Source organism: Thalassophryne amazonica, chromosome 4 (genome assembly GCF_902500255.1).
Source record: "Thalassophryne amazonica chromosome 4, fThaAma1.1, whole genome shotgun sequence".
Classification (NCBI taxonomy): Eukaryota; Metazoa; Chordata; class Actinopteri; order Batrachoidiformes; family Batrachoididae; genus Thalassophryne; species Thalassophryne amazonica.
This window is the reverse complement of record NC_047106.1, coordinates 69,130,427-69,153,285: the sequence shown is the minus strand read 5'-3', so window position 1 is coordinate 69,153,285 and position 22,859 is coordinate 69,130,427. Positions and strand designations below refer to the sequence as shown.

The window sequence follows — 22,859 nt, the reverse complement described above, 5'->3', positions numbered from 1 at the left end:
AAGTAATATCTTCCCCTCCACCCCACTTCAAATATTTTACATGTTGTTTTGCATGTTGGGTCAACAAGAATTTAATGTAATAAATTTAATGTAATGATTCCAGTTAATTCATTTTGCTTTGTGTACCTGATCCCGTCAGATCCCACAAGTGAAGCAGAGTAGGTCCTGATACTTGGCTGGGTGACCACTAGGAATGTCAGGGGTGTAAAACGTGCCACATCCCAATGCAGATCTGTACTGGATCCATTGTGATGACCCTAACAACCGGGCAGCCAAAAGACAAACAATAATTCTAATGAATTTGCAGTGGGTGAATGCTCTGTAGTGTCTTTTTTTAACAATCTGTCTTTCCTCAGAACTCAGAATTCTATAAAAAAAAAAGTCATGTCCAAGATGCAGGAGGCTGATCAGAAGGATGATTGTGATGATATCAGTGACACCTCTGTTTCCTCCATTCGGTCTGTTTCCATGGCTGATGGATCCCAGAGTGACCCATTACCGGAGGAGCAGCAAAGTTCATGCCCAGAGAACTCAAAAAAAGGCATTTCATATTATTTATTAGATATGTTCTGAACATTGCCCACCGTGATTCTTTATCCATGCGTGAAGTGCTAATTATCTCCCATTTTGTTCAAAAAGCAACAGGTTTCCAAAAGCAGAAGACAAACAAAAAAGCATGCTGCCACCCTCTGAACACACCTGTGATCAATCCAAGAACCCAGTGTGCTGAGCCAAGTAACATGAAGGAACTCAAAAACCAGGTGTGCTATCTGCAGAACCAACTGAGTGAAGCCAGGAATAAAAACAAACAACTGGAGAGGGTGAACCATCGCTGTGCGGTCGCACTGCAACACTTCCAAGAATTGGAGGAAATCCTTCCACAGGTTTGTATCTCTGTGGCAGCACATTTTAAAAGCCAATTTTTGATCTGCTCTTGTACCATCTAATAGTGATCATCAAATTAGCTCATCTTCAGATGTTTGCCGTTATATCTGTTCTGTCACACTCTCAGACTCTCGCCCAGCATGAAAACGAGTCACGGGCCCTGAATGAGTTGCTTCATGAGGCTCATATGAGCCGGGACAAAGTTGCAAGGGAGCTCCAAAGTGCAAAAGACACATTACACAAAGCACAAGACAGTCTGCAGCATTTGGAGCAGCTCAACCAGGATCACAACTTTCTGGAAAGAGAAAAACTCACTTGCAAACTGGAGAAAGTCACTGCTGAGGTGGACATGAAGAACAAGAGGATTTTGGTAAGCGCTAAAGTTCGATTTGCACACTTCCACACAAATAGGTTTATTATAATTAGTCCTGCTACAACCATGTTGTAGTTACTATGTTTACCATCATTCATCGCTGTAGTTATGAGGCAGATTTAGCCATGCTGTAAGTAATGCTAGACTTCACAGCCATGCACAGTCTCCCAAGTCAGAATTGTTTGTCAACTCTTTGTATCAAGTATTTTTTCATAAACCAGATCAAAATTATATGTCTCAAGGTCCTCAGCTTTTGAGATTTAAAGATGTCAGGGAAGAGGTTATGGAGTCATGAAATCACTGGACAGAGGTGTTTGGCAATGCCAATACATATGCAGAATCAGAATCAAATTTATTGCCAAGTTCTCAAATATAAGGAATTAAGAAGAAGTAAGAAGTAATAGGTGCATAAACAACAGTAAAAAGAAATGGAAAAAAAATACTTCTGTAAGAAGTAAAGGAGTCAAATAGGCAAATAGGCAAAACTAAGTTTACTGTCAAACAGATATACTGGAATGGGGCTGTGCAGGCATGCAGATGAACAGTACAGGGATGACCAGTCTGTACTTTGTGGGAGTTGGAGGGGTGGGGGTAGCAGGGTAAATGGGGTCTCTGGCATTATTTATTAGTGTAGCTGCAGATAGAAAGAAGCTGTTTTTGTGTCTTGAGGTTTTAGTCCTGATGGACCTCAGCCGTCTGCCAGAGGGGAGGGTAACAAAAAGTTTGTGTCTTGGGTGAGAGGGATCCTGTTGGGGAAGTGTCGTGACACGGACCCACAACAGGGGGCGTTAATGAAGGGACCCACGTCTTCTCCACGTCCCAGGTGAGGGTGGCCACGACAGTGGACTCGGGAATGATGGTTTCTGGGGGGTCTGACAGCTCGGCCCTGGCTTCCTCTTCATGCACCCGGGACAGTGCCTCCGACTGTTGGTTCTTGGTCCCGGGGCGGTATGTAATCTGGAAGTCAAAGCGCCCGAAGAACAGTGACCAGCGGGCTTGCCTGGGGTTCAACCGCTTGGCGGTCCAGATGTACTCCAGGTTCCGATGGTCCATGAAAACCGTGAAGGGCACCGTCGCTCCCTCCAACAGGTGTCTCCACTCTTCAAGAGCCTCCTTCACCGCCAAGAGTTCCCGATTGCCGACGTCATAATTCCTCTCAGCCGGGGTCAACCTGCGGGAAAAATAGGCACAAGGGTGGAGGACCTTATCGGACTCCCCGCTCTGGGACAGCACGGCTCCTATCCCTGAGTCAGAGGCATCCACTTCCACTGTGAACTGGCGAGTAGGATCGGGCTGCACCAGAACTGGCGCAGTCGAGAACCGGCGTTTCAACTCCCTAAACGCGGCTTTGCACCGATCCGACCAGGTGAAGGGGACTTTAGTGGAGGTCAGGGCTGTCAGGGGGCTAACTACCTGACTGTAGCCCTTAATGAACCTCCTGTAGAAATTTGCAAAAGCCGAGGAACTGTTGCAGTTTCCTACGGCTTGTTGGGTGGGGCCAGTCTCTCACCGCCGCAACCTTGGCCGGATCAGGGGCGACGGAGTTGGAGGAGATTATGAACCCCAGGAAGGACACAGAAGTGCGGTGGAACTCGCACTTCTCGCCCTTCACAAACAGCCGTTCTCCCAACAACCGCTGTAGGACCTGACGTACATGCTTGACATGAGTCTCAGGGTCCGGAGAAAAGATGAGGACGTCATCTAGATACACGAAGACGAACCGGTGCAGGAAGTCCCGCAAGACGTCATTAACCAAAGCTTGGAACGTTGCAGGGGCGTTTGTGAGGCCGAACGGCATGACCAGGTGCTCAAAGTGACCTAAGGGGGTGTTAAAATGCCGTCTTCCACTCGTCTCCCTTCCGGATCCGAACGAGGTGGTACGCATTCCTAAGATCAAGTTTAGTAATATTTGGGCTCCATGCAGGGGCGTGAACACCGAATCCAACAGAGTAACGGGTATCAGTTTGCGAACCGTAATATCGTTCAGCCCTCTGTAATCGATGCACGGACGGAGTCCGCCGTCCTTTTTACCCACAAAAAAAGAAACCAGCACCCATCGTGGAGGTGGAGTTCCGGATCAACCCGGCAGTTAACGAGTCCCGGATTGTAGGTCTCCACTGATTCGCGTTCCGGACGTGAGAGGTTGTACAGCCTGCTGGACGGGTACTCAGCGCCCGGAATCAAATCGATGGCACAATCATACGGTCGTGCGGGGGAAGGGCGAGTGCCAGATCTTTGCTGAAGACGTCAGCAAGATCGTGGTACTCACATGGCACCGCCGTCAGATTGGGCGGGACTTTGACCTCCTCCTTAGCTATCTCACCGGGTGGAACCGAGGATCCTAAACACTCCCGGTGGCGGTTTCGCTCCACTGCGTCACAACCCCAGACGGCCAATCAATCCGGGGATTGTGTTTCAACACCCATGGAAAACCCAAAATCACTCGGGAGGTAGAAGGTGTTACAAAAAAACACTATCTCCTCCCTGTGATTCCCAGACACCACCAAAGTCACTGGCTGTGTCTGGTGTGTGGATTAATGGAAGAAGAGTGCCATCTAGTGCTCGTACCTTCACAGGGGAAGGCAGAGCCACCAGAGGGACCCTACTTCCTTTGCCCATCTGCTGTCCAGCAGATTTCCCTTCTGACCCCGTGTCATAAGTTGCTGGGGCGTGAAGGGTTAAATCCTCAAAAAGGATTGTGACTGGGATTCGTGCTGATTTTCGGGGTTCCCCCGCGTGCGTGTTATGGCCCACCCTTAGCCAGTTTCTAAGGACGGGCGTTGTAGTTTGACCGTTTGGGACAGTTCAGTTTTTCTCTGGGCCCCTCCCCAATCAGACCGGGGGTGACATGTTTAGCCGCATGTTCTCCTTGAATTGCTGGCTGTCTGAGTGGTGTCCAAAAAATGAGGTGGGCTTCATAGATAATTGGCAAAGCTTCTGGGGAAAACCTGGTCTTGTTAGGAGAGACGGCATCCATCCCACTTTGGATGGAGCAGCTCTCATTTCTAGAAATCTGGCCAATTTTCTTAAATCCTCCAAACCGTGACTATCCAGGGTTGGGACCAGGAAGCAGAGTTGTAGTCTTACACACCTCTCTGCAGCTTCTCTCCCCCTGCCATCCCCTCATTACCCCATCCCCGTAGAGACGGTGCCTTCTCCCAGACTACCAATAACCAGCAAAAATCTATTTAAGCATAAAAATTCAAAAAGAAAAATAATATAGCACCTTCAACTGCACCACAGACTAAAACAGTTAAATGTGGTCTATTAACATTAGGTCTCTCTCTTCTAAGTCCCTGTTGTAAATGATATAATAATTGATCAACATATTGATTTATTCTGCCTTACAGAAACCTGGTTACAGCAGGATGAATATGTTAGTTTAAATGAGTCAACACCCCCGAGTCACACTAACTGTCAGAATGCTCGTAGCATGGGCCGGGGCGGAGGATTAGCAGCAATCTTCCATTCCAGCTTATTAATTAATCAAAACCCAGACAGAGCTTTAATTCATTTGAAAGCTTGACTCTTAGTCTTGTCCATCCAATTGGAAGTCCCAAAAACCAGTTTATTTGTTTATTATCTATCGTCCACCTGGTCGTTACTGTGAGTTCTCTGTGAATTTTCAGACCTTTTGTCTGACTTAGTGCTTAGCTCAATAAGATAATTATAGTGGGCGATTTTAACATCCACACAGATGCTGAGAATGACAGCCTCAACACTGCATTTATCTATTATTAGACTCTATTGGCTTTGCTCAAAAAGTAAATGAGTCCACCCACCACTTTAATCATATCTTAGATCTTGTTCTGACTTATGGTATGGAAATAGAAGACTTAAACAGTATTCCCTGAAAACTCCCTTCTGTCTGATCATTTCTTAATAACATTTACATTTACTCTGATGGACTACCCAGCAGTGGGGAATAAGTTTCATTACACTAGAAGTCTTTCAGAAAGCGCTGTAACTAGGTTTAAGGATATGATTCCTTCTTTATGTTCTCTAATGCCATATACCAACACAGTGCAGAGTAGCTACCTAAACTCTGTAAGTGAGATAGAGTATCTCGTCAATAGTTTTACATCCTCATTGAAGACAACTTTGGATGCTGTAGCTCCTCTGAAAAAGAGAGCTTTAAATCAGAAGTGCCTGACTCCGTGGTATAACTCACAAAACTCGTAGCTTAAGCAGATAACCCGTAGTTGGAGAGGAAATGGCGTCTCAACTAATTTAGAAGATCTTCATTTAGCCTGGAAAAAGGTCTGTTGCTCTATAAAAAAGCCCTCCGTAAAGCGTAGGACATCTTTCTACTCATCACTATTGAAGAAAATAAGAACAACCCCAGGTTCTTTTCAGCACTGTAGCCAGGCTGACAAAGAGTCAGAGCTCTATTGAGCTGAAGTATTCCTTAACTTTAACTAGTAATGACTTCATGACTTCTTTGCTAACCAAAATTTTAACTATTAGAAAAAAATTACTCATAACCATCCCAAAGAAGTATCGTTATCTTTGGCTGCTTTCAGTGATGCCGGTATTTGGTTAGACTCTTTCTCTCCAGATTGTTCTGTCTGAGTTATTTTCATTAGTTACTTCATCCAAACCATCAACATGTTATTAGAACCCATTCTACCAGGCTGCTCAAGGAAGCCCTACCATTATTTAATGCTTTGATCTTAAATATGATCAATCTATCTTTGTTAGTTGGCTATGTACCACGGGCTTTTAAGGTGGCAGTAATTAAACCATTACTTAAAAGCCATCACTTGACCCAGCTATCTTAGCTAATTATAGGCCAATCTCCAACCTTCCTTTTCTCTCAAAAATTCTTGAAAGGGTAGTTGTAAAACAGCTAACTGATCATCATCTGCAGAGGAATGGTCTATTTGAAGAGTTTCAGTCAGGTTTTAGAATTTATCATAGTACAGAAACAGCATTAGTGAAGGTTACAAATGATCTTCTTATGGCCTCGGACAGTGGACTCATCTCTGTGCTTGTTCTGTTAGACCTCAGTGCTGCTTTTGATACTGTTGACCATAAAATTTTATTACAGATATTAGAGCATGCCATAGGTATTAAAGGCACTGCGTTGCGGTGGTTTGAATCATATTTGTCTAATAGATTACAATTTGTTCATGTAAATGGGGAATCTTCTTCACAGACTAAAGTTAATTATGGAGTCCCACAAGGTTCTGTGCTAGGACCAATTTTATTCACTTTATACATGCTTCCCTTAGGCAGTATTATTAGACGGTATTGCTTAAATTTTCATTGTTACGCAGATGATACCCAGCTTTATCTATCCATGAAGCCAGAGGACACACACCAATTAGCTAAACTGCAGGATTGTCTTACAGACATAAAGACATGGATGACCTCTAATTTCCTGCTTTTAAACTCAGATAAACTGAAGTTATTGTACTTGGCCCCACAAATCTTAGAAACATGGTGTCTAACCAGATCCTTACTCTGGATGGCATTACCCTGAGCTCTAGTAATACTGTGAGAAATCTTGGAGTCATTTTTGATCAGGATATGTCATTCAAAGTGCATATTAAACAAATATGTAGGACTGCTTTTTTGCATTTACGCAATATCTCTAAAATCATAAAAGTCTTGTCTCAGAGTGATGCTGAAAACTAATTCATGCATTTATTTCCTCTAGGCTGGACTATTGTAATTCATTATTATCAGGTTGTCCTAAAAGTTCCCTAAAAAGCCTTCAGTTAATTCAAAATGCTGCAGCTAGAGTACTGACGGGACTAGAAGGAGAGAGCATATCTCACCCTATTGGCCTCTCTTCATTGGCTTCCTGTTAATTCTAGAATAGAATTTAAAATTCTTCTTCTTACTTATAAGGTTTTGAATAATCAGGTCCCATCTTATCTTAGGGACCTCGTAGTACCATATCACCCCAATAGAGCGCTTCGCTCTCAGACTGCAGGCTCACTTGTAGTTCCTAGGGTTTGTAAGAGTAGAATGGGAGGCAGAGGACTGCCCTCTCCCTGGCCTGGTTCTGCTGGAGGTTTCTTCCTGTTAAAAGGGAGTTTTTCCTTCCCACTGTAGCCACATGCTTGCTCACAGGGGGTCGTTTTGACCGTTGGGGTTTTACATAATTATTGTATGGCCTTGCCTTATAATATAAAGCGCCTTGGGGCAACTGTTTGTTGTGATTTGGCGCTATATAAAAAAATTGATTGATTGATTGACAGTTCCTCTGTATATGACTGTTAGACCCACAGAAAAACCTCCCCGCGGGCCGCCTCCCTTGTCTGTCCTTTGATTTCATTTTGGCCCTGCTCGTGTCCATAGCTTCGTCAGCAGGGGGAGCTGTAGCCACACGGGCCCCTCTGGCTGTGGAGCGTGGGGACGACGGCACCCTTTCGGACCCGGAAGGAAGAGGGACGGCCCGTGCCTGGTCACGCCCCCCGCCCTGCTCCCGACGGTGTTCCTCTAACCGGTTGTCTAAGCGTATAACCAGGTCGACAAGCCCGTCAAAATCCCGCGGTTCCTCCTTAGCCAGCAGGTGCTCCTTCAGGACCGGAGACAGTCCGTTTTGAAGGCGGCGCGGAGTGCAACGGTATTCCAGCCGACCTCGCAGCCGCGATGCGGAAGTTGACTGCATACTCGGCTGCACCGGCGCCCCTGTCGCATTGACAGTAGCACGCTCGAAGCAGTCTCGCCTCTGTTGGGATGATCAAAAACCTGTTTGAACTCCCTTACAAACCCAGCGTATGATGTTAGGAGCCATGAGTTCTGCTCCCAGAGCGCCGTAGCCCAGGCGCGTGCCTCTCCTCGAAGCAAATTGATGACATAAGCCACCCGGCTAGCGTCTGACGCGTACATGACGGGACGCTGTGCAAAGACGAGCGAACACTGCATCAAGAAGTCCGCGCACGTCTCAACACAACCTCCGTACGGCTCCGGAGGGCTTATGTATGCTTCAGGGGATGGTGGGGGGGGTCGTTGAACGACCAGTGGAACGTTTGTGTCTGACAAAGGACCAGCAGGAGGAGGTGCTGCAGCAGCGCCTTGATCGCGCGCCTCCACCCTGGCGGTGAGAGCCTCCATCCTCCGATTGAGGATAACGTTCTGCTCGGTGACCAGATCCAACCGAGCAGTGAAAGCGGTCAGTAGTTGCTGCAGCTCCCCTAACACGCCTCCTGCTGGTGCCTGTGCACCTTGCTCTTCCATTGGCCGTTCAGGCTCGAGTTGACGCCCCTCGGGATCCATGACGCTGGCCGAGAAATCCTGTTGGGGAAGTGTCGTGACACGGACCCACAACAGGGGCGTTAATGAAGGGACAATGGAATAGCCAAAAAGTAACAATTTAATGTTGTGAAGGTGCACAACGTAATACAGACAGATACAATTATGTGTTATATCAATCCAACAAAAGGTGACGTGTGGCAGGCTCGAAGATAGGAGACGTCCGGTGAGAGAAAAGCCGGAACCCACACAAGCCTCACCACCAACGGACCTGAAGAACACCGGAGCCACCAAGCCCCGCGCCCCAGGTGGCCACTGTCTTCAGCAGTCAGACCCGGTACTGCTGGCAGAAAACAGAAACAGTTCTGGATGATGTGAGTCCGCACACTCAGTAATCCCACAGTCTGTGTTAAGTTAAGGAGGGAGAACCTCCACCTCCAATCACACACTCGTGCAGCTCCTGAGATAACCACTTATCTGGGTGGGGTGTGAGGCGAAGCCGTCGCAGTCCACACCAAACGCCAACTCCCAGACAGGGTATCCGTCCCACGAAAACGGCTGCAAAAAGAGATCAGACTAATACTTGAATTTAAGTCAGCAGAGAAAATTACCTTATGGTAGAAGATTTCTCGGCGAGGAGGTGGAGTTGCAGTCCGGTCTGGTGACAGCTGGTGTTGATAGATGACAACTGTCACCTCCAGCGGCTCCGACCGCCCTCTCGTGCTGGAGCCCGCACTCCAAGCAGGGCGCCATCTGGTGGTGGTGGGCCAGCAGTACCTCCTATTCAGCGGCCCACACAACAGATCGGCCACAATCTTCCTTCCTCACCTCAGGGCCCTGGAGGTGTACAGGTCCTGTAGGATGGCAGATTGCAGTCAATCACCTTCGCTGCTGCGTGGTCATGAAAGATTAACTAGTAAATTGGTGCTGTGTACGACTGGTTATTATGCCTAACATTTATATTATCACAGATAAGAGGATTTCATTATCATTGTACTAACAGTTATGCTCTGTTAAACTCCTGTAAAAAAAAAAGAAAAGAAAAAAAAAAAGGGGGGGGGGGTATGAATCACCCTCTCCCTGTAATGCAGCTGGTGGATTTCAATGAAACTTCTCCATGGTAGCACACCATATAAAGAGACATGAAAAAAATTGTTGTCTGACATCATCAAGGGTTGACAATTTGACTTTTTGTGTTTTTGCTACATCATATTTGTCAATCATTTACAGATCTGTAGTTCAGACAGGACGTTTCTGGCAACAATGACGATAAAACTTTTACTGATTTCAAACTACTAATTTTTTTTCTTTTTCTTTTCTCTCCACCGGTGACCCTTAATTGGAGTTGAGTATAGAAAATGAATAAATGAATAAAGCAGTCTTTTGTTTCTGAGTGTAGAATTTTCAACAATCTGACCAAAATCTGATGGCTTCCTCAGTATCGTGATAGACGTAGACTTCTTCTTGCTATTGAAGATTATTATCAAATAACTTGTTTTTTCCTCACAGCTGAAAAGCCTGTAAGGAAGTCTTGTCTGGGCCAGTGGATGCTGGCGATCAGGATTATAGTATAGATGTTATGAGCTACAGCACTGACTCTCACACACTTTTTCCATACGGCCCTTTGGGTCTCAAAGTCATCACTCATCTGAATGTATAGGCCAGACACACTTTCTTTCAACCAACACCTCAGATGACCAATCGTCAGATGAATGGAAAAGATAAAGGCTTGCTAACAGGAAAAAAAAGGCATTTTTAGTTTCAATGACTACATTTGTATGAAATTTAGATTTTAATGCAAACAGCAGCAATACTCCTGTTATCACATATCATTTTCTCTTGTTTTGCTATAAAAACACTAGGTGTCCACAAGCAAAACTTTAAATCACATTGCTGTGGTCTGGTTACCTCTATTCATGCTGCGAATCCAGTGTGCTGAGTTGACATCCGTCAAGGAGCTCAAAAACCAGGTTCGGGATCTACAGAAGCAACTGAGTGACACTGGGACTGAAAACAAATTGCTGGTGAAGGTGCAGCAGCGCCACATGGCGGCCCTGCAGTATTTTCAATACTCAGAAGGCAGCCATGTGCAGGTTTGTATCTCGCTGTGGTGCCAGATTTGAATAATTTGCTACATAGTTAAATCATTTCTTTCTTGAAACAGTATACTTAGTGTCAAATCCTTGTGGAGGATACTCACCTTCCAAAGATGGAAGGCATATATCACAAACTCCTTTACACATTTATAAAGCTACTTGGTCTCCACACACAGTATAAAACAGTGATCATTCAGTGACTTCAGCTTCTGATTAATACTGAAGCCATTATTTTCACATCATATCTGCACTGTCACCATTCCCAGATAGTTGCTAAGCAGGAAAACAAGGCACAGGGTCTGAAGGAGATAATCCGTGGTGTTCACGCTTGTCATGTCAACTGACAAGCAGCTCCAGACCTCAGAAAACATGTTGCTCAAAACAAAGGACAGCGTGCACCACTTGGACCAGCTCAACCAGGATCATACACTGCTGGAACGGAGGAGCTCATCCGCAAGTTGGACAAAGCCACTGCAGAGTTGGACAGCAAGAACAAGAGGATTCTGGTATGGCCAAAGATATACACAGGAATTTTGCTGATAAAATTTACTCTGCTGGAATAGTATTGGATCCCAGTCTAAATATAGTAAATTACACTCTATCATAGAGTGAATCACTCGACAGCTGTCGACTGAATGGTCTGCCCCCTAAATTGGTCCGCCCTGCCTCCACTGTGCATGTGTCATGGTGACACCCAATCGCCCGTGTGACACAGTCTCTGCACCCAGAGTGATCAAATGAATTAATGGGATTATTAACCATCAGATGACAAGGCAAAACCTCTTGATCATTCTAAAGTCAGCTTTAAGCAGAAACAAGGCTGTTTTAAGCAGAAACAAGGCTTTAAACGGGTATGCATTGAAATGTCCGACACGCAGTGAACGCATCAGCTAACAGCTTGTGCAGCCGTGCTCTGATCGCTTCCTCCGTTTATTAATGGAATAATGCTGAATTTATGTAGACAGGATTGTTGTACAAAAGCTTCAGATATCTGTCTCTGAGACAGATGATGACTGGAGTGCAGTTTTAAGCAGTAATGAGGTGATATCAGTGAGCCGGGGCTGATAAGCTGGGCTGACGGAGGACCGTTCCGTCTGCGGCACCATCTGTTCAATAAGCGGTTGTACTCCAATAAGTGTTGATGTTACACTGTTTTGAGTTGATTTAGCTCTGTGATAGAGTATAATTCACTCTATTTGGACTGGGATCAATGCTATCCCAGCAGTAAATTTTACTCAGCAAAATTTCCTGTGGGTGGTGAAATGCTCTAACTCTTTAAAAACTACTCCATATTCAGTTCTTTCTTTCTATACCAGGAGCTGGAGAATATCTGGAGTTGTGCCAAGCCTCATTCAATCACCAAAATGAAAGAGAAAAAGAAAGGCCAAAGAGGAGCAAAAGAAAAGCTGCAACCTGAAAGAGACGATACAGGATTTAACCCAGAAAATTGAAGTAATTAAAGAATAAACATTTCTTTACTGATGCTGCTTTTTCCTAATAAATTTCAGATAATTCTGCCAGTCTTTGCAAGTATAACAACTGTGTTGTGTTTGAATTGTCTGCAGACATATTCATATTGAATTGTTACATGTGCTTTCAATTATATTTCAACCATTTTTTTTAAATTTGCAAAATACTATTTAATGCAACAATGTGTTACTGAATTGATGATGTTTGTTTTTGTTTTGCAACCTTTTTGCATTTGCTAATGTGTTTGAATTTGGGAGTGTTGTGGCATCTGACAGTCACAATAGCCTCTTGTTTTTTCATCACTTATGCTCTGCTTTAAAATGCAACATCTGAGGCTCTGTGTAAATTTTCTATTTATCCTTTTACAGGATGCAGAGAAGAACTGGCAAAGCTAAATATTTACTATCACAGATTACAAAATGAATGCAACAAGAAAGGTATACAGAGGAAACTGGCTCAGTTTACATTATTTAAATCATTTTTTTTTGTTTTGTTTTTTGTCAATGAGCAATGTTACTTTTGATGTTCAGAGAGAGACAAACAAGTGCTGAATCAGCTCTCCTGAAAAAGAGGTGATAGTGGTGAGGTGAGGTGAGTGTTTCACCAAACTACACAATAAAATGTTACTAAACTACAATAAAATGTTTGCAAGAAAACTCGTGCTTTTACAGGATTCACCACACATCCATTCCATGGATTTCTACACTGATCTGTGCTGTTTTTCCTGAAAATGAGTGCTATTAAGAGTAATGTGTAAAATTACTTCCAAGAATGTCTTCAGTTTTATTGACACACATGTCCCAAAGCAGCTTGTCAGGCAGACAAGCCTGCACACGTATGCTGTTAAGAGCTTTGAAAGGTGAGCTGTCCGTGGTGCTGGAATACAGATTCATGTGGTGCTGATCATTTAAAATACTGTCAGATGTTGGGAGAGGGTGGAGCTGATATAACAGTGACAACAAAAATGTGTGATCCACTTTAAATAATTAATCATGACAGCAGACGTTTATGTGTGGTCTGCTGTCATACAGGCAGGTCCATATGTAATTTGGACAGCGCCTATTTTTTTTGTAGTTTTGCCTCTGTGCACCATCACAATGGAGCTAAAGATGTGTTTTAGTGTACACATTCAGCTTTAATTCAAGGAGCTCTACAAAATATTACCTTATGTGTTTAGGAATTATTGCTTATGTTACATTCCATAAATATTTGATCAAACTATATATCAGGATTATTGTTCACACAAATGATCATTGTTTAATTTAATTAATTTAATTTAATTTAAATTAATTAGCTTATAATGCACCAAATCACAGTAAAAGCTGTCTCAAGGCACCTTACATAAACAAGTCAACATAAAATGTAATAAATAATTAAAAATGAATTAAAAAAATTCAATACATAAATAAAACAGAAGTAAAAGAATAAAACAAATAAAAATAAAAACTATTCATAAGAAAGAGAATAAAAATAGGTTTTGAGTCTTGACTTAAAAATGTCCATGGACTCAGACTGCCTCAAGGTCACAGGATTGTTGCAGCCAGTTTTCTTCAGGCAGGTCAGGGGATGGATACATGAGCATTTCCAAGTCACTGAATATGTTTTGGACTTAATTTCATGTCACCTCCACTGAAGTGGTGTACAGATGCAAAATTACGTATAAAAAAATGTGAGAAGCTTCATAAGAGCAATTCTACAAACATTAGCAGGACGGCTGCTACCAAAATCTCATCCCCTCATCTCTTCATCATGATTAATGAGTTGGGCAAGGCAGCAATCTCAGACTGCGTTAACTCTTAAACTCAAATGCAAAATGGATACCATCTTGGAGCACATCACTGTGTTGCAAAGGAATGTGCTGCTGAGGACCGGAGAATATTCTTCATAAATTTGGACTCTTGATGGTCAGAGGTGCAGTAAATGGAATTCTGTATCTCTCTGCCTAACATCAACATGGCAGCCTTTCGGCTCCTGAAGGTCAAATGCCCTGCTCTTCCCCAGAAGGATCTATGGCGTTGGTGAAGGAATTTGGCTCCCCCTTCTTATCTATCTACCCCCACCCCCAGCCTGCTGTTGCCTAGCAATGTCAGACTTTACGCACACAGACAGAAACTGACACAAACTAAACTCATCCGCACTTGTCTCCCTCCCTCCATCCCTATTTACCCCCCCCCCACACACACACACACACCTTGTGTCTCTCCACTCCCCTCACCCTGGCTTCCTCCCTGCCACCCTGGAGGTAGTGCAGTTTTTATTGCTGCAGCCTTCAACTTCCCAAGCTGGGCGGTGCAGTCCCTCCTGCTGCAGCCTTCACCCACTTTGCCTCAATTCGGATGACGGACTTCTTCAAGTTTAGTGCACATAAACAATGTCAAATGTGTATGTGTTGTCTTTAATTGTGAGGTGTGCCATTATTACGTTCAACTAGTAATAATTGTGGATTAATTTCTGTATTTTGTCTGAGGTAATTGGAGTGTGAAAGTAATTTTGTTGTTGTTGCACTCGTGTAATGACAATGACAATAAATCTCATCTCATCTCAACATTTTAGGTTTAAGATGGTCTTTGGGAAACAAAGCCGTGTTCACAGACGTTATTGGACATATTACTATTTACATTTAAACAGCCTGCCTCTAATTTCTGATTTTATGATTGCTGTCCCACACAGAAATCCATTGTTAATGAAAATACAATCACAGAGGTTTTGGAAAATGACAGCTCAGATGACAACAGCCACCAAAATAATACACAGACACCTTCAGGTGAGCTGTTAACTTCCCACAGTTTATTGTTCAGTATAATATACATGTGCTAAATGGTGGATAAATGTTGGTGTGATTGCAAAGCAGTAAAAACAAACAAATTCTAATTAGATAACACTGAGCAATCAGAGGAGGACCCAGAAGAACAGACTGATGAAGTTTGCATTGAAAAGGAGTATATGTATGTTGAAGAGGAACTGGAAGGGCAAACAGAGGAACAGCAATGCCAGGTGTCACACTTTGAAAACATAAAGTTTCTAATTACAGCGAAATCTCAGTATAAAGGATATGCATTCATGAGAATCAAGAAGTCTGAATATTTATAAAACATTTCAGCTTTTATAATTACAGAATCTGCATATAATTTTTCCCCATTATTGTTCCACACAGGAGCCTTTGGTGGTTGAATATCCAGAAGCAGATGTTCCAGAGAAGATGAGCACAGAAGATAATAATGACACATTTGTAGGTGAGCATAAGACTGCCATTTTATACATATAACACGCCAACAGTTCTCATAGGAAAAGTTGTTTGAAGAAGTTGTTTGCCATCAAGACAGCAAATAGTACAAAAAATAGGACAAGTTCACTTCATGCATGCGTAATTATGCTCCTCCCACCCATACCCCCCAGTCTACCAGATACTGGATCCCCCCGCCCAGATGACAAGAGGATAGAAGGCGGTGAACAGTGAAGACAGGACCCCCCATCCACAAACCGGGAGGGAGGTGGGGGAACAGCCAGAGGTCAAAGAGTGCAGGTCCTCACAGGCTTGATTTGGCTTACATGAAACGTTGGACGGACTCGCATGGCCCTGGGGAGCCTAAGACATACAGCCACAGGATGGACAACCTTGGAAACATACCTGGGAGCGAGTTCCCTTGATTCCACCCACAGTGGCAAATGCCTAGTGGACAACCACACCTTTTGACCAGAACAGTAGGCGGGAGCCAGAGTCCTCCTACGATCCGCAGCAGACTTGTAAATGGCCAGCGATTTGATGAGGGTCTGGTGGGCTCACTCCCAGGTCTTTCTGCATCTCTCCACCAGGGCCAAGGCAGATGGGACCGGGGGGTCAGAATTTGTGGATGGGAAGAAGGAAGGTTGAAAACCATGGACACTGTGGAACGGTGAGAACCCAGTGGACGAAGATGGTAAGATGGTGTGCCCATTCTACCCAGAGTAACTGTTCTGACCAGGTGGTTGGATGTTGAGCTGACATTATGTGCAGTGCCTTTTCAAATTCCTGATTAATCTGTTCTGACTGATCGTTGGATGGGGGTGATGACCGGAGGACAGGCTAACAGGCAGTCCAAATAGGCAACAAAATTCAGCCCAGAATCGTGACACAAACTGTTGTCCACAGTCAGATACGATGTCCTATGGAAAACCGTGATATATAAAACATGATTAGACAGTGCCTCTGCCATCTCCTTGGCTGAGGTAACTTTGGCATAGGAATAAAGTGTGCCATCTTGGAAAGACGGTATACAACAGTTAAAATTACTGTGTTGCCGTGCAACACCGGAAGACCAGTAACAAAGTCCACAGAGATATGTGACCAAGGCCGATGAGGCACGGGGAGAAGAGCTAACAAACCAGAGGGCCTGTGGGTACTTGACTTATACATGGCACATGTTTGACAGGCATTAACATAACTGCAGATATATTCCCTCATACGTGGCCACCAAAACCGTTGCTGCACCACTGCAGTCTTGTTTATACCGGGGTGACATGATAACTTGTTGGAGTGTGCTCACTCGATCACCTCCCCTCTCAGTGAATGCACTACAAACATTTTACCCTGCAGACAATCACCAGGGGGCGCAAGAGCCCCAGCAGCAGCTTAGTTTCAATGTCAAGAGTGAGAACTGAGACAAAACACTTTTCAGGCAAAACTGGTTTAGGTTCACATCAGAGCCAAATGAGCGGGAAAGAGAATCAGGCTTAGTGTTTTTAGACCCAGGCCTGTAACAGAGTACTAAATTAAAGCAGCTAAAAAACAAAGCCCAACGGGCCTGCCTGGCATTGAGAAATTTTGCAGAACATAAATATTCCGGATTCTTGTGATCTGTCCAGACCAAAAAGGGGGTCTGGACCCCATCTAGCCAGTGGTGCCACTCCTCCAGGGCCACCTTAACGGCCAGCAGCTCGCGGTCTCCAATTGCATAATTTAATTCAGCTGAAAACAGCTTTTTAGAGATGAAAGCACAGGGTTGCAGTTTACCATCTACGGGGCTCACTTGTGAAAACACGGCCCCGATCCCAATGTCAGAGGCGTCTACCTCGACCACGAACTGCCGGCTAGGATCCAGGAGGAGCAGTACCGGAGCTTTCGAAAACTGTTGTTTCAGGGCCGGAAAGGCTGTCTCACACTCCTGCGTCCAAACAAATGATCTGTGAGGAGAAGTAAGGTTATCAATCAATCAATCAATCAATCAATCAATCAATCAATCAATTTTATTTATATAGCGCCAAATCACAACAAACAGTTGCCCCAAGGCGCTTTATATTGTAAGGCAAGGCCATACAATAATTACGTAAAAACCCCAACGGTCAAAACGACTCCCTGTGAGCAAGCATGTGGCGACAGTGGGAAGGAAAAACTCCCTTTTAACAGGAAGAAACCTCTAGCAGAACCAGGCTCAGGGAGGGGCAGTCTTCTGCTGGAACTGGTTGGGGCTGAGGGAGAGAATCAGGAAAAACATGCTGTTGAGGGGAGCAGAGATCAATCACTAATGATTAAATGCAGAGTGGTGCATACAGAGCAAAAAGAGAAAGAAACACTCAGTGCATCATGGGAACCCCCCCAGCAATCTAAGTCTATTGCAGCATAACTAAGGGATGGTTCAGGATCACCTGATCCAGCCCTAACTATAAGCTTTAGCAAAAAGGAAAGTTTTAAGCCTAATCTTAAAAGTAGAGAGGGTGTCTGTCTCCCTGATCTGAATTGAGAGCTGGTTCCACAGGAGAGGAGCCTGAAAGCTGAAGGCTCTGTTATGTAAGGGGGATGCTAATGTGTTGAAATTATGAACAAACTTTCAATAGAAGTTAGTAAAACTCAGAAACTGTTGCACTTCCCTGTGGCTGCGGAGCGTGGTCCAATCTGCAACTGCATTCCCCTTGGTAGAATCCATCCTGACCTCACCTCAGACAGCACAAACCCCAGAAAAGATACTGAGGATTTGTGAAACTCGCATTTCTCTGCCTTCACATACAGCTGATTTTGCAGTAACCACTGTAGGACTGACCAAACATGTGTGTGAGTCTCTTCATCGGGGGAGAAGATCAGTATGTCATCTAGGTATACAATATAAAGTAGTTAAGTATATCACAAAGTACATCATTGGCAAGGTTCTGAAAAGTAGCAGGAGCATTTGTGAGACCAAATGGCATGACGAGATATTCATAATGGCCGGTGGGCATGTTAAACACTGTCTTCCACTCATCACGTATTCTAGCCAAATGGTTGGTGTTTCGTAGGTCCAGCTTAGTAAATATTTTGGCTCCCTCTAGTGGTTCAAAAGCAGACGCCAGTAACGGGAGGAGGTATCTGTTCTTGACCGTAATGTCATTCAGTCCTCAGTAGTCAATGCATGAATGTAAAGTTTTATCTCTTTTTGGTCCGGAGAGAGATAAAGCTTGGCTCTAGGGGAGGTGTAGCTCCAGGTAATAAGTCTATTGCACAATCTCAAGGTCGATGTGGAGGGAGGGACTCAGCCTTGGTCCTACTGAATACTGCGGCTAAATCATGATAACAGGCAGGAACTTATAATAAATCAGGATTAGCCGGGATCTGTGGGATTTTTTTAGGTTGGAGCCCAGCGGACTGGCAGGACGGATCCCAAGATTGGATCTATCAATATTTGGACAGTGTCTCTGTAACCATGGCTGGCCCAAAATAACAGAATGGGTCATTTTACCAAAAATGTGAAAAGTGGCTTGGTATGCCCATCAGGGAATGTCAGCTGCACCGGCTGCTAGCAGAGGGACACTTGCCTCAAAACACTACCATCCACAGCATTCATCTCCAGGGGCATGGTAGTCGAGGCTCAAATTCCTGGCAACAGACAGATGCAGAAGATTTTCGTCAGATCCAGAGTCTATGAACAATATGTTCTCTGAAGAACCATCACGTGATTGTGGCTTTAACTTGGTTGGTTTCATTCCCAGAGTTAATAATTTTCTGACTCACCCTCATGGAGGATGGTGGTTGTGAACGTGCACCGCGGGATGAGCAGCACGAAACCAGGTGCCCAAGCAGTCCATAAGAGAAGCGAAGCACCTCCCATCTTGCTGACACCGAAGACGTTCCTCAGCCATCAACCGGTGTGTCCCAGCTGCATTGGTTCCTCTGGTGAGAGGGCGGGACTGTGGGTGTGGTCATCCGTGATGACGGATCCCCGCTTGAATGTTGTCTCCTCACTGTGCAAGCTCCACAATCGTGGCTGGAGCCCATTTCCTGGTGTCGTTCCATCAGCCTTCGGTCCACTCTGATAGCAAACGCGATCATGGAATCCACATCCTCTGGTAAATCAACCGCGGCAAGCTGGTCCTTGATTTGATGAGAGAGTTCTTGAAAAAAAATGTCAGTTATTGCTGCCGTGGTCCACTCACATTTGGCGGCGAGGGTGCAGAAGTCAATGGCATAATCAGCCACCTGCCATGAACCTTGCCTGACAGTCAATAACAACCTTGCAGCCTCTCGCCCCAGGGACATGTGCTGAAAAACCTGCTCAAATGCTTTGGTGAAACTGTGCAGGTAGAACAGGTGTCTGTCTGGCATCCCCACTCTGCCGTGGCCCATACAGCGGCGCAACCTGACAGTTGGGAGATAAAGAAAGCAATTTTGGCACGATCAGACGAAAAAGCTGCTGACTGGAGCTCAAAATGCAGCTCACACTGCATGAGAAACAGCTTCAAGTCACCTGATTCCCCGGAAAAATACTCCAGGCGGGAGAGCTGACTACAAAAATCTGCGTCTCTGTCATGGAAAAAACTCACGGTAGACACATCTGATGACGTGGACACTGCCGACGCCGGCGTTGCTGTGGTGGGTGTGCTCCTGTCAAACCTTTCAGTGAGGCGACTGACTTATGAACTCAGAGCAGACATGAGCTGGTCTTGACCTTTAATGAGTTCACAAACGCCGGTGCTCAGAGTCAATACACGCTCCTCCTGCTGTTCAAGCTTCTGCCCTTGAACATAGAGTTGGACCTTCATTCTCCAGCAAAGGTACCAACATCGCCAAGCACATCTGTCCAGTGACTTTGTGACTGCAAAAGCTCTTCCCAGGTGTCTCTTGACTCAGAGGTTGAGGACCCAAAGACAAGAATGTCATTGCCGAGTTCAACACTCATCAGCACAAAACAAAGTGACTTGCATGAATGTCTAAGGCATGGTGGATATAACAGGTATACCAGGAAAATACATCTAGCTGGTCATATTTGCTCAGACGTTGTTGTTCCAATGTACTGACAATTACAAAGTAGGTTGCTGTTATTATTTCACTGCTATTTCAAGCATATGGGGACATGGTGGCCCAAAGGTTGGAAAAGTGAGCTTATAATCACAGGGTCATAGGTTCAATTTTCTTAACAGATTGGAGAATCATTAAGGTGCCCTTGAACAAATTGCTACCAACGTACAGTTACGGGCTTTGGATTGCAGCCCTGTTATATTGGTGTGTGAATTTGAAGCATTGCTGTAAAGCACTTTAAGTGCTTGAATCAGATGGAAAAACAAGAGAAGTTTCTCTCTCTCTCTTTCTCTCTCTTCTCTCATTTATATATTATATATATTATATAATATATATATATATATATATATTATATATATGGGCAATTCCATGGTAACGGAATTACAACAGCAGCAAAATCTGGACATACGGCATCTAACCATGACAGATTAGCTCAGACTATAATTCCGTTACCGTAGAATTGCCCATATATATATATATATATATATATATATATATATATAAAACTCTTGTGATGGCTGCCCCTGTCATTCTCATCCATTTCTTCACAAGCTAATTTTTAAAACAAGATTTCTTGCAAACATATCAGTGAACAAAGGTGAGTACAGCACCCAGAGGCTTGATCCTCAAAAAGTAAATTTATTCTTTAAGTAATTTGATAAAATAGTGTACTGTGTATCACACAATTTCTAACAGCTGGTTGTTTATGAAAAATCTCACACTTTAAAATAGGGTCATGAGTCAAGGTTGAAATCCTCTGACTTTTACCTTTTTCTCACCTTCATACAGTCATGTACAGTGTCTACATTATTACATTATAATTATGAATTTCTTTTCAGACATCAGTGAGAAAAATGATGGCTGTGAAGAGAACCCAGAAGATCAACCTGAAGGAAGCTGTAATGAAGAAAACGTTGAGGAAACACCACCATGTGCCACATTGGTCATAGATTTCCCAGAATCTATCGCAAATACATTTTCAAACAAACAATTGAAAACCTACACAATGGCAGACCTGCTTACTGCAGTGAGAATTGGACGCCCTGCACCAGAGATGTTATGGTAGAGACTTCGGTTAAGAAGCCAAAGGCACAGAAAGTCCAAACTGAGGGATAAAAACTTCAATTATATGTGTGTTATTCAGATAATATACAGCTATTATACATGGGGAAGCTACCAGTGTTGGAGGTTTCAATGAAGTAAGTGAACTGTGAATTTCTCATTTTAGTTGATGAATTGCTTTGTTGAAATATTTATTATTATTACAGTTATATATGAGAGTTTGACATGTGTGGTCATACTGTTTGAGTTTTTTCAATAAATGTCTAATCTGTTATTGTCAATATTCATTTGTAAAATGAAAGTTCAAAATTTTGTTTTTGTTGTTTTATTGAAAGGTTCCTTAAATGGTTCAAAAGCAATTGATTGCTAAAATAATGTATCATCAAAACATACTCATTCATTCATTCATTTTCTATACCCACTTACTCCACTTAAGATCCCAGCAGTCATAATGGAAGAGGCAGGCTACACCCTGGACAGGATGCCAGTTTATCACAGGGCAAAACAAACTCATGATAATGTTATTATACAAACATAATCACCAGAATAATGTTCATTCACAAAGTTTTCACACCTTGTCACTTTTACATGTTTTGATATGTTCTAGCTGCGTGCTTAAACAATTTAAACTGAGGGGGAAAATGTGATTCTTCATGTATTTTTACTTTTATTTCATTGCAGACCGTACAAACCCAAGATATTTAATATTTTACCTGGTTATCTTCATTTCATTTATCAATATACATCCATTACAGTATTTAAGGTATGCAGCACATTTAAAAAAAAAAAAAAAGTTAGGACATAGGCAGGTCAGTCCAGTACCCATATGCACTTCTTTCACAGCCACGCCTTTGTAATGTGTGTAGAATGTGCTTTTGCATTGTCTTGTTGAAAAAAACCATGGACGTCCTTAGAAAAGATGTCATCATGAAAGTACCATACAAATGTTCTTAAATCTCAATGTACTTTTCAGCATTAATGCTGCCATCATGGAATTACCTTTGCCAAGGGCACTGTCACAACCCCATACTATGACAGACCTTGGCTTTTGGACTTGTTGCCACCCATTTCTTCCAACAAAGATCTGCCATACTGATTTGTCTGACCCCAAAACATGTTTCCACTGTGTGTTGGTATAATCCTGATGCCTCCAGCTGAAGCATCACTTATGAACAAGGTTAACATATAAGGCTTCTTGTGTGCGCAGTAGTGTACCGTTTGTCAATGCAACTCTGTATTGTAGTACACCACATCAAATTCAAAGGTATGTGACCAGTACAAAGGTGATACATGAATTTCTATGTGTATTTCATATTATCTATTGGTGTATCTTTTTAATTCTTAGAAATACCCATTCTAATATCCTCTATGTACTAAGCAATGGGCCAATAATTTTGACAGTGGCTAGTAACTTTAAAACAATCAGATCATTTATTCCTTGGCTGACCTTCAGTCATTTCACCAAGTTTGATCCAAATAAATTCTGTTCAGAATTTGGGATAAAGCATTTCAAGTTCCTTTGCTC

General features: G+C 43.6%; 1 protein-coding gene across 1 annotated transcript in view; it reads left to right on the top strand.

The window, feature by feature from the left end:
* Positions 1 to 385: 385 nt before the first annotated feature.
* The window catches only part of LOC117508331 (lebercilin-like protein), a 58,095-nt gene continuing 35,621 nt past the window's right edge, over positions 386 to 22,859 (top strand). The window contains exons 1-2 of the mRNA XM_034168067.1: positions 386 to 884; positions 1,013 to 1,255. Coding sequence (XP_034023958.1) covers positions 519 to 884; positions 1,013 to 1,255 — 609 coding nt within the window. The 5' untranslated portion in view covers positions 386 to 518. The remainder of the gene's footprint in view (positions 885 to 1,012; positions 1,256 to 22,859) is intronic.